This window comes from Schistocerca serialis, chromosome 3, assembly GCF_023864345.2.
Source record: "Schistocerca serialis cubense isolate TAMUIC-IGC-003099 chromosome 3, iqSchSeri2.2, whole genome shotgun sequence".
Classification (NCBI taxonomy): domain Eukaryota; kingdom Metazoa; phylum Arthropoda; class Insecta; order Orthoptera; family Acrididae; genus Schistocerca; species Schistocerca serialis.
Window position 1 is genome coordinate 894,699,042 of NC_064640.1, and position 12,973 is coordinate 894,712,014.

The following is a 12,973-nucleotide window of genomic DNA, read 5'->3' on the forward strand; positions in this document are numbered from 1 at the left end:
GCCAAAAAACGTTCATTTGCCGCAGTGTTCCTTAAGCTAGCTATCAATGGGAATGCTCGCACTTCCAAAACGCGGTGGTATTAATACTGGGATCTGAATTACCACGTGTATAGGCAAATGGATTTTATTTGCATTCCTGTAAACGTGATTTGGATCGAAAGCGTAGGTCCGATTGATATGCTGATGTATTGACTGCAACTAGAACATTTCGAATAAAGAGTATGTGGAATGATTAATGCGACCCTCATCTTCAGTAACTGTCGTAGCTATTTTCATTGTTAGGATTTCGTCACCTCAATCGGTAACAATGGAACCCCACTAGTCTCTCTTTCTTGACCGTCTATCTGTCCACCCAACCTTTAAAACCCGTTTACCTCGAGTGCCGGTAGACATAATAAGCGGAAATGTACCGCACTTCCTGCAGTATACAGTCCCCTGGTAGTGTAAAAAAGTGAGTTTCTGTGTCAACATAATCTAAAGGTACGGCTGTTTATGTAAAGAAAATTTACGCAAAAGGTCAAAAAATGGCTCTAAGAACTATGCGACCAAAGTGCTTAGGTCATCAGTCCCCTAGAACTAGAACTACTTAAACCTACCTAAGCTAACACACATCCATGGCCGGGGAAGGATTCGAACTGACGGAGCAAGCAGCCGCGCTGTCCGCGATATGACGCCGTTGAACGCACGACTAACCCGCTCCGGCAAGCTGTTAATATCATCTGGGGTTGCTAAAAAGTTATTCATTTCTGGTGAATGATTTTCTGCGCAGTTCATTTAAGATAGAATAACTAAAATATATTTCATGTTACAGAAGAGAAAGGACGCCTAATTCTTTTCCCCTTGTCTTTATTTATGATGTTAGATTCACAATCTTAGCATACGTACTGCCCATAACCACACTTAGTGCCAAGTCTTAGTGACAGATATGCGAATACAACACATTGGCTTATACTTGAGGTATTTAGTTTCTCATGAAGTTGTGGCAGACGATGCTGTGGCGTCTTCGAAGTGCGAGCTTAGCCAGTCCTAGCTATCTCAGCACATCAGCTGAGCGAGCGTTTTCTTCCTGCTGCTAGTCTAATGGACAATGGCAACACCGTAGAATACGTTTGACGACTATATGACCATCGATTTATGTTTTTGAGTGGTTCATAATTATGTTAGTAAATCCACTCGATATTTTTATGTCCTTTAAATTACATTTACTACATGATTCACACTGAAGACGTAGGAAATGTATTTATTTGCTCCAGGAAACACGTTGCGACGGGAATTGCTGCTTACATTGACATTTATGTTGCGAATTAGTCTTCTTAGCCATCACATGGGCAACGAGGATGCTCTGTTTTGCTACAGTTGTTTCATAGCTTAGTGGCAATGTGTGTTGGTTTGAATCCTAGGATCGACGATTAACTTCAGAAATACAATTACAGAATAGTGGCATATCGATTATGGCTCCTCACCATCAACAATAGTTGTTACCCATAGTTTCGTATTTGCTATTTGACCATCGTCACCCTTTAGAGACCAACCTGATCTTTCCACAACGCCATTTTTGACTTGCTTCTTAGTATGTCCTATAACTACAGATTTTTTGAAAATATTAACTGTTCAATAGGTTATTCCACAAATTAAAACTTCCAGTTATTCTTTATATCTTGAAACTTACTACTGTTCATTTTCGCTGAAGAAAAGATACATAATAATAAAATGAAATCATAGATTAGAATCTCAAAGCATACTGTGAATGGTTAAAATGAAATGAACTAAAAATCATCTTCTTGTCTAAAACATGTCACTGTTCCAGAGAACTTCGGCACCTCTCAAAATTTTTTACGTCTCTGATGTTTAGCCACATGTGGACAAATAGTGGGTCTCATGAAGCAGCACTGTTGAGCCATCACAAAATAAAGCTACAAAATTAATAAATGAAACTATTCTTCTACTGTTGCTTCGAATCGCGTATACCAACTGCCCTCTACTGCGACGACGACTCGAAGTCTATTGGGTATTTGATTTTTCTCTTCTTTTTTGGGCCTCCTTACCTCCTCTTCTAACCCAACCTTCGCTCTCCAATTACTCCTTTATCAGCGAGCTCAATATTTTCCATTTGTGCTAAATTGCTTTTTACCCTTCTTGCATGTAAACGTGTTTCGTATCTTTTTTAGAGACTCCATGAATACATAACGTGAGTATTTATTCTCTTAGCAAATTAAATATTAAATATCTTGTTCTGAATTAATTTGTTTGTCCAGATTCCACATACTGTGTTTCCTTAAAATTATATAAAATATACGTCTGTTAAAAAAAACTTGAAACATCTGTTGCAGCTGATTGGTTAAGGGCTGAAAAAAAACACCTCTGCTGATGCTGCTTAGTATCGCGTATAGCTTTCTTCGGCTTCCACAACGGCTCGAAGTGTATTGGGCATTGAGCCCACAACTCTAGCCACATAACTGGAGATTCAAGCAATTCATTCCAACCGTCATGAATCACATCAGAAAGCTGTCGGCGAGTCGACGGTGACTGTCCCTTTTTCTGTATTACTCTGACCATTTCTGCCCAAATACTCTCAATGAGATTCATGTCAGTTTCTTTAGGTGGCCATTCCATTACAGTAATATTACTATGGTCGTCGAACCACCTCTTAACCACACGTGTCATATAAATAGGCGAGCGATCTTGTTGGAACACGATCTGATCATCGCCAAATTTTGCTGTCACAGAAGGCAACATCACGTTCTCCAGAACTGATATATAATTGCGCGCATCGAGTCTTCCTTCCACTTCCCACATGAGCCCACACCTTTCGGCCGATATCTATGCCTATACCGTTACCGACTCTCTGCCACTCCTTCAGCAACTGTAAATATATTTTGGATTATATCTAGAACCTTTTGGCCGGTAGACAAGTACTTTTTCGTCCTTGAAAATCACTCGCCTCCAAAACTGGAGAGGTTGCGGGCGTCTCTGTGGGAAACAGTGAATGTCTCTTTCACAACAGCACTTCTTGCTCTCAGTTCACCTTCCTTTAGATGATGAGTGACGGTGTTACTGCTAAGATTGAGACCCAAAGTCTGCTGAATTTGTCGTGCGTTGACAAATGGGTGGTTCTCACTGAAACAGAGTATCTGCCGATCCTGAGCTGCTCTTGTTTTGCGGCGACGGCCATGAGGCCTTCCATTCAGGTTACCACCCTCTTCCTTTCGTCTTATCCACCTGGCTACCGTCGACTTGTGATGACCCGTCTGAAAATCCCTCTGCATGGAGTGCTATTATAGCGGCCTTGTCTGCCTCAGCCAGATGGGTCATTTAGCGTTGACTGAATGATTCGTCGCAGTTAATATCTTCTGCGAAAACAGCGCTAGTAGGAAACAGACTGCCTCCTCAACGACTGCAGCCACAACGAAATGGCCAAGTATGTGTAACACGGAAATCGATGGCATAAACGAGAGATCGCAAGCCCACTCTCGTATCATTACATACATAGTGTTGCAACTTAGAATCCGCAATTTTTCTCAGAAGGGACTGGTCTGCTCTTGTCATGTCTTATCCTGATAAATACTACGTGAAATGAAATGTTTACATTTTGAATAAACGGCATGTCTAAAGCAAGAAACATTTCTGAAATATCTGAGGCAACCTGAAGAAGAATCGGTGAATGTTGGCTGTAGAAGGTTGCCTTATGAGAAGGAAAACGTGTTTATCCTTGCTCGCCGAGTTTCCAAAATGGTTCAAATGGCTCTGAGCACTATGCGACTTAACTTCTGAGGTCATTAGTCGCCTAGAACTTAGAACTAATTAAACCTAACTAACCAACGGACGTCACACACATCCATGCCCAAGGCAGGATTCGAACCTGCGACCGTAGCGGTCACGCGGTTTCAGACTGTAGCGCCTAGAACCGCACGGCCACTTCGGCCGGCGAGTTTCCAAGTGGCGGAGGTTGGTCTGAGGCATACATAGTTCTGGCTGGGCGTAAGAAGCGACTCGACTAACGAGGGGAACTCGCCAAGTGCCATACGCTGATTGTCCGGAAACTTTTCTCAATGAAAGAGAGGACAAAATAAGCTAACATGTGTTTCGGCTTATCTGAAGACACTCGACAGTTTCCGAGAAAACGACGGTCAAAGTTATCAAAGCGCTGTTGCTATAGTATAGATACCGTTTGCGGCCCAGAATGCAATTGAAGCGATGGCTCAGTTGTTACCGTCGTTCCTTCTTAACTTTGATTCCCGAGTTCGAGACCATATTTTTTTTTGTTATTATTTTTTCCTCCCTCTCTATCAGAATTATCTACGGACGATTTTTCCAATTTATGTTGAAATAATGTTGTCGTTATTCGTCAGTTGACTTTCTGTGTAATTAATGAATTAAACAAAATAAACGAATGAGAAAATAATGTGAAATATTTTTAAACCCTCTTATAACCTGTAAGGTTGCAAGGGCATTCACAAATATTTCACATCATTTTCTCATTGGTTTGGTTTTTTAACTTATTTTATTACACAGTAAATTAATTGACAAAGAACGACAACATTGTTTCAGCATAAATTGGAATAAATATTCGTAGATAATTCAGAGAGCGAGGGGAAAGAACATCAGGGTTTCGAACTCGCAGTGCAAAGTTCAGAAGTCGCGACGGTAGCCGCTTAACCACGGCTTCAATTGAATCGTTACACTCTAAAAGGTATCTACACTACAGCAACAGCGCATTGAAAACTTTGACCGTCGTTTTCTCAGAAGCAATCGATAAGCCGAGACACGTGTTCGCTTGTTTGTCTTTCACTGAGTGAAGTTTCAGCAAGATCGGGGTCGCCTCGTAGTGGCGTGCATTGCGATTCGGTAGACAGAATGCTCCCACTTTTCTCGACTACTCATTGACATGTTTGGAAACTTTCGTTCTTATAGTGGCAGTTTGCATTACGAGGGCTGGTTTTCGTGATAACGATCTACTAATGGAATTTGCTCCTAATTTACGTTACTGTGTAGTAGACCTACTGCGACGACTTGGACCGGAAATGTTTGTTTATTTGGATAGTTCGCTTCTTAGTTGCCATATTTCGCTATTATATTTTCCTTTGTTTCAAAACTGCAAGTTTAGATGACCACTGCAAATTGGTAACATCAGTAACAATTTAATACTTTGAAACAGTTACATGTATTGTACGAGGAACGTACTCTGTTGAATGAGGAATACATTAAACACGAAAGCTGCGTCCAGTAACAATAATTAACTTTCGGTTACATGACAAAACACAAGTCGAAATACTGCCAATTCATCTCAGTATCCAGTAAAACTTAAACTGGAACGACCGCAAACATACTTTTGTGGGGAAGGCAAACGAAAGGCTGCGTTTTATTGGCCGCACACTAAGGATACGCAAAAGGTCTACTGAAAACACTGCCTACACTACGTTTGACAGTTCACTGCTATAGTTTTTCTGACCTTGACAGACGTGATTCCATGATTTGCACAACTGATTGGGATATGTCCTCACTTGGGTACCCATTTTTAAATAGTCCTTTACTGTAAGGCCAATACCACTTCTAGTTATTACTCTTGCTGCCCTTTTCTGCAGCTTAAGAATGGTGTCCTTGTTTTGTGCTGGTATTTTTATGTGCTCATTCTATGCTGAATCCCTAAAAACTTCTTGTTTGTTATAGCATCTTTAGATTTCTCATCTGTGCGACGAAATTGTTTTCCCTCTTTTTGTGCTAAAATGCGTAGTGTTTGTTTTCTTTGTGTTTAGTGTTAATTTATTACATAGTGCACATTCGTTAACAACCTTGAGGGTTTCATTTGTTTTCTCTGAAAGGGGTTTTGGTTTCTGGTGTCTTAATAGACCCTTAATAAAGTATGAATTAGATTAATCGAAATGATATGCGCAAAGAGTATCACTGCTCATGTACATAGAGTAGATGTATCTCTACGCTTAACTCGACTCTGGAAACATGTGAGAACTCTGATTGGAAGTTAAGCGCCGCCAATCAGAACCGTTTGTTTAGAGTTTCATGGAGGAATTTGAATTTCTGCTTCAAGGAAGGTGAAAAGTGTTGTGTCGTGGTACTGCGTTGTTGTGAGACGAGTCGTGTTGAAGTGTTGTTTGTTGTCAAGCGTTTTGTGTGTTGGTTTGTTTTCTGTGGTGAAATTACATAATTTTTTCGGATGAAGATGTAAGTATTTCTTAGTTATGTGTGACTGGAAAACATTGCAGAAGTATTGTTGATTATTACTTCGTTTCTAATTGCAGAAATTTAGAAAGGATGTGGAACAGCAGATGGTTGGTCGTCTTTTTCTTTGAAACTTAACATGCATAATTAGTTTGCAACCCATACTTGTTGCATTTATTTAGTGCAAACACGCGCGAACTATGAATAGCCGGTACATCTGCGTCTACTACATCCTGTATTCTGCAACAATGGAGAAGCCTATTTTATTGTAAAATAATCAGTGTTGAATAAAAAATCTTTGTTGTTATTTTTACACGAAAACGATAATACGAAACGTAATACCACGTTTATGTGCAAGTTCCTCACTTCGTAATAGAGGTATCTGAAAAAATACGTGTGCATGGCCAATGATTTTATGCGGTCGTAGGTAGAATTGTTATATATACCTGTATCGTATTCTAGAAATGTAGCAATTCCATTCCACAGACTGTTCGATCACTTTCAGGTTATTAAATTTAGTCAATAACGCAACATGTTGTTTTGCATGTTTGAGGCTTTTTAAAAGTATCTGCTCGATGAAGTAGTAGGCCTATAGCTAAATAATAATCCGTATTTTCCTCAGTTGTTTATACGGTGAGTTGGAAATCTCAGTAATGTCAGCGTACCGCGTCCACTTTTCCCTCGCGTCGCATTGTTGACCAAGATGGCCGCCGAGTAAGTGACGCCAGAAACCATTTCCAGAAAGTTAAGTGATTTAGACAGGAATGTAATTTATTTTAACGCCAACAACAAATTAAATACGTGCATTAGTGTATCGTTTAGTCTTGCCGTTAAAGGTTTGACTTTTCTTTGCATATTTTTTCAGAAAACACGAAAAGATCGTAACTTCGCGAAGTCGCGCTTAGGCTTAAGTTTTGTAAACGTGTTTGTTTCTTGTTTCACCGTAATTTAACTAGTTTCTCGGTAACAAATAATTAAACTACCGTAAATAGCGTATAACTTCATTGTTTTAATACAGATTTCAGAAAAACAGCGTAACTTTATATCAGAAACTTGCCTATATACATTTGTTTATAGGCCTAACTCTCGTAACGTTTTTGCAGAATCAAAGTTAAAGTATCTCGTTTAATTGCCCTTTTTTCATTCCATCGAGTGAAATATATAATAAATAGCGTATACCTTCGTTGTTTTAATACAGATCTCAGAAAAACAGCGGAATTTTAAATCAGAAACTTGCTTATATACATTTGTGAATAGCCTTAATTCTTGTAACGTCTTTTTTGATTTTCGGTAATTTAATTGATTTATTCTAGCTAAAGTATTATTTTTGCCATGAGTGAGAAGTGCCGGACTTGCCGTACAATTGTTAGTTCCGGGGTTTGGTGTGATGGATGCAGTAGTTTTTTTCACTGGGGGGACTGCAGTGGCGTGGGTGTTGGGAAAGTGGATCAGGCTCATCAGTGGTTATGTAGGATTTGCAGTAGAGATAGGAAAATAGTGGAACAGGAGGGGAAAATTACTGCCCTTCAGGCTGAGCTCTGGTGAATGTCAAAAATAAGTTTGACCTGTTGCTTCAGTTAGAAACTGATGAGCCTCAAGCAGAGGTAGGTGTAGACAGGACACAACAAACTTTCAATAGGAAATTGAAAAAGAATGTAGGAAAGTCATCGAAAAGGAAGAAAGTTTTGTTGTTAGGCAGTTCTCATGCCAGAGGTGTAGGCCAACTTCTGCAGGAGGAATTAGGACCAGAATACCAGGTCACAAATTTTTTCAAACCAAGTGCTAGTCTGAATCAGGTGACAGAGGATTTAGGTTCACTCTGTAAAGGATTTACCAGGGAAGACACCGTGGTTATTGTGGGAGGGCCAGGGAACAGCATCGACAGAGATCCTGGGTACAGTATAGAGTGTGACCTGGTAAAGATTGCGTCGGCATCGAGACACACCAATGTTGAGTTTGTATCTGTCCTGAGACGCCATGACCGGCCTCATTTGAACTCTTCTGTTGGGAGAGTTAATTTGGATTTGGAACGGCTGCTTGGGTCGGGTGCGGGGGCTCATATTGGTGTGGTTCCTGTTGATTATCTCAGTAGGTGGGACTATACCAGGCACGGCCTACATCTCAACAGGAAAGGGAAGGGGAAACTGGCTGGGGTAATAGCAGGAAATTTAAGGGGGGGGGGGGGGGGAGGCACTGCCATGAATGGTAAAATACCAGTGGTTACAGGTGTTGGAGCAGCACCTTTTTTAGGATAGGTAAGACAGAAAGATGTCAAGTTCTACGAGAGGTCAGGATTGAAACAAATCTTGAACTCTTCTGTTGGGAGAGTTAATTTGGATTTGGAACGGCTGCTTGGGTCGGGTGCGGGGGCTCATATTGGTGTGGTTCCTGTTGATTATCTCATTAGGTGGGACTATACCAGGCACAGCCTACATCTCAACAGGAAAGGGAAGGGGAAACTGGCTGGGGTAATAGCAGGAAATTTAAGGGGGGGGGGGAGGCACTGCCATGAATGGTAAAATACCAGTGGTTACAGGTGTTGGAGCAGCACCTTTTTTAGGATAGGTAAGACAGAAAGATGTCAAGTTCTACGAGAGGTCAGGATTGAAACAAATCTTCAGTTTAGGAAAGAATAAAGAATAAAATAGATGAGCTTCTGGTTTGTTTAGAAGATTTAGAAGCTGAGAATGAAATAGATATACTATGCCTGTCTGAGCATCACATTGTTACTGATATGGATAAGGTAAATGTAAGTGGTTATAAGCTCTCTGCACATGTAATGAGAGAAAATATGGAGAAAGGAGGAGTTGCCAATATGTCAAAAGTTATCATTGTGCAAAAAGTATAGAAACAAAAAAGTTTTGTGTAGAGAAGCATGTGCCTGTGAGCTTAAATTAAATAAAGGCACATGTATAATTGTAACTGTATATAGGTCCCCATCAGGAAATTTTCATCTATTTCTGAAAAATTTGGACTCCTTGTTGTGCTATCTGTCAGACAGGGGGAAGCAAATTATTATTTGTGGGCACTTCAATGTAGATTCTCTGAAAGAGGGTAACAAGAAAAATGACCTTGAAGTATTACTCGGTTCTTTCAATTTGACACTCGTTATTGATTTTCCTACTCGGGTTGTAAAGGATAGCAGCTCACTGATAGATAACTTCTTTATAGACCAAGATAAGTTTAACCAGATAAATGCTCAGCCTGTTGAGAATGGTCTTTCTGATCATGGTGCACACCTAGTTACAATATATGACATAGCTCCATTCAGCAATACTAAACAGTCCTCCAAAGTAGTACGTTCAGTCAACGATTTAACAATTGCAAATTTCAGGGAAAGCCTACAGCAGTTAGACTGGGATGAGGTGTACCGTGAACCTGATGCCAATTTAAAATATAATTTATTTCATGACATTTTTGTAAATGCATTTGAAAACTGCTTCCCCAAGAAAATAGTTAAATATTCTCGTAAGAAACCTTGTAACAAACCATGGCTTACTAAGGGTATAAAAATATCTTGTAACCGGAAAAGGGAAATGTATCTGACAGCAAGAAAGAGTAGTGGCCCAGAAACTATTAAAAATTATAAAAACTACTGTGTTATATTAAGAAAAGTTATTAAAAAATCCAGGAGTATGTGTATCATGTCTGAAATCAGCAACTCTGATAATAAAATTAAAACAATTTGGAATATTATTAAAAGAGAAACAGGTCAACCAAGAGCAGAGGAAGACAGTATTACCATCAAATTGAATGAAAACTTTACGAACAAAAAGTCAGAAGTTGAAAATATTTTTAATAATCATTTTCTAAATGTTGTGGATATAGTAGGATCCAGGTGTTCATTAGAAGATGCTAGGCTGTTAATGGAAGAGGCCATACCTATGCAATTTGATACAATTGAAATCTCACCCACTTCTCCCTCTGAAATTAGGAAAATAATAAACTTGCTTAAAAGCAAAAACTCACATGGAATTGATGGCATTTCCAGCAAAATACTAAAAGCTTGTTCTCAACAGATAAGTAAGATTCTCAGCCACCTGTGTAATAGCTCTCTGGAACAGGGCATTTTCCCTGATAGACTGAAATATGCTATTGTTACACCTTTGCATAAAAAGGGGGATAGATCTGATGTCAACAATTACCATCCAATCTCCCTTCTAGCAGCTTTATCCAAAATTTTTGAGAAAGTAATGTATTCAAGAGTAGCTTCACATATCTGTAAAAATGAAGTACTCACAAAATGTCAGTTTGGTTTCCAGAAAGGTTTTTCAATAGAAAATGCCATATATGCTTTCACCAGTCAAATTTTGAATGATCTGAATAACCGAACACCACCCATTGGGATTTTTTGTGATCTCTCAAAGGCTTTTGATTGTGTAAATCATGAAATTCTGCTAGACAAGCTCAAGTATTGTGGCATAAGTGGGACAGTGCACAAATGGTTTAGTTTGTACCTAACTGGAAGAGTGCAGAAAGTTGAAATAAGTAGTTCTCGTAACATGCAAAGATAAGCACATTCCTCAAACTGGGGAACTATCAAGAATGGGGTTCCACAAGGGTCAGTCTTGGGTCGTTTGTTGTTCTTATTATATATTAATGACTTGCCATTCTATATTCATGAAGAGGCAAAGTTAGTTCTCTTCGCAGATGATACAAGTATAGTAATCACACCTGAGAAACAAGAATTAACTGATGAAATTGTCAATACTGTCTTTCAGAAAATTACTAAGTGGTTCCTTGTAAACAGACTCTCACTGAATTTTGATAAGACACAGTACATACAGTTCCGTGCAGTGAATGGTATGACGCCATTAATAAATATAGACCTTAATCAGAAGCATATAGCTAAGGTAGAATATTCCAAATTTTTAGGTATGTCCATTGATGAGAGATTAAATTGGAAGAAACACATTGATAATCTGCTGAAACGTTTGAGTTCAGCTACTTATGCAATAAGGGTCATTGCAAATTTTGGTGATAAACATCTTAGTAAATTAGCTTACTACGCCTATTTTCACTCATTGCTTTCATATGGCATCATATTTTGGGGTAATTCATCACTGAGGAATAAAGTATTTATTGCACAAAAGCGTGTAATCAGAATAATAGCTGGAGTCCACCCAAGATCATCCTGCAGACATTTATTTAAGGATCTAGGGATATTCACAGTAGCTTCTCAGTATATATACTTTCTTATGAAATTTGTTATTAACAACCAAACCCAATTCAAAAATAATAGCAGTGTGCATAACTACAATACTAGGAGAAAGGACGATATTCACTATTCAAGATTAAATCTAACTTTGGCACAGAAAGGGGTGAATTATACTGGCACTAAAGTCTTTGGTCACTTACCAAATAGTATCAAAAGTCTGACAGATAACCAACAAGTATTTAAGAAGAAATTAAAAGAATTTCTGAATGACAACTCCTTCTACTCCATAGAGGAATTTTTAGATATAAATTAAGAAAAAAAGAAAAAAAAACAAAAATATTAAAAAAAAAAATAAAAAAAATAAAGAAAAACAAAAAAACACAAAAAATAAAGTTGTTATATTAACTTAAGTATGTTGTTAAATTAACCTAATTATGTCATGTATTGGAAAATTCGACTCGTTCCACATCATTACGAAATATCGTATTCATGATCCATGGAACTAGTATTAATCTAATCTAATCTTTGGAAATACGGAAGCGTTCGATCCCACCCGTCTGCTTTGACCCATGACGTCACAAATATAGCGGAAACGAACATAAACCACAATTCCAATATGGCGCATATAAAGTCGGTACGTACACATTATGAGGACGAAAATACATCGAAAAACAAACACACACACTTTCGACATAAAGCCTAATGACGCTAACGGGACAAGAGCGGGAAATGGGATGTTTTTGAGTGGGGGCAAACGAAATATAAACAAATTTAGACACCCACTCCCATACAAAACCACACAAAAAGACGAAAAAAACCGACATCACAAAACTCCTCAAATACCACTAAACACAATATCATCTGGAATCGTACACTTCCCTTGACCTATATAGTTCATTAGCAGCTCCCGATCCCATAAATCAGGATCAAACACTTCTCTTGGCCTATATAGCACAAAAACATCTCCCAACACCAATATCAACATACACAGCCACACATTGGGATCGAACACTTCCCTTGACCTGCGCACTGTTAATTTTATCCGACATATCCATTCCTGAACGAAAACAACAAACACAGCCGACACACTAACAATTCTGGATAATGAGCAAAAGCAAACTGAGCCCATTACACCACACAAACGAAAACCCTCAACATACCACCAGAGCGCACAACACGACGACATCTAGAAACACGCCACACTCACAAACCAAACTCCGCGCTGTCATGATGTCACACACGACAACACCCTTACGTCACAGGTCAAAGCCGACGCGTGGGATCAGACGCTTCTGTTGACCTGATTTTTTTTTTTTTTTTTTTTTTTTTTTTTTTTTGCCAAATGTTAGGAATGGTACATAATTAGTCATATTATAGAATCATGGCTTTTGTTCTACTAAATGCAGTTTATTCTAGTTGGAGAAGCAGGCGGTATTAGGTTACTTTCCGTTTTACTGTCATGGTGCGAGAGAAATATATTTCTTATTGGGTAAATGCATTTTCCCCAAGAATAAACGTGATTTTACGTCTCATTAGGTTTGTGAACAGCACTGTTTGTTTGTGAGAATGATAATGTCCCCTTTTCTTTATATGAAAAGCAAGGAACGGCTGCTTGATACATATTTTCTCTGCGATTATTTA

At 38.8% G+C, this 12,973-nt stretch overlaps 1 protein-coding gene across 5 annotated transcripts in view; it reads left to right on the forward strand.

The window, feature by feature from the left end:
* The first annotated feature begins 6,040 nt into the window (after positions 1 to 6,040).
* LOC126471140 (microtubule-associated protein futsch-like) overlaps positions 6,041 to 12,973 on the forward strand; it is a 161,047-nt gene continuing 154,114 nt past the window's right edge. For all 5 annotated transcript variants that reach the window (XM_050099235.1, XM_050099237.1, XM_050099240.1 and 2 more), the window contains exon 1: positions 6,041 to 6,177. In XM_050099235.1, the coding sequence (XP_049955192.1) occupies positions 6,170 to 6,177 (8 nt within the window). In that variant the 5' untranslated portion in view covers positions 6,041 to 6,169. The remainder of the gene's footprint in view (positions 6,178 to 12,973) is intronic.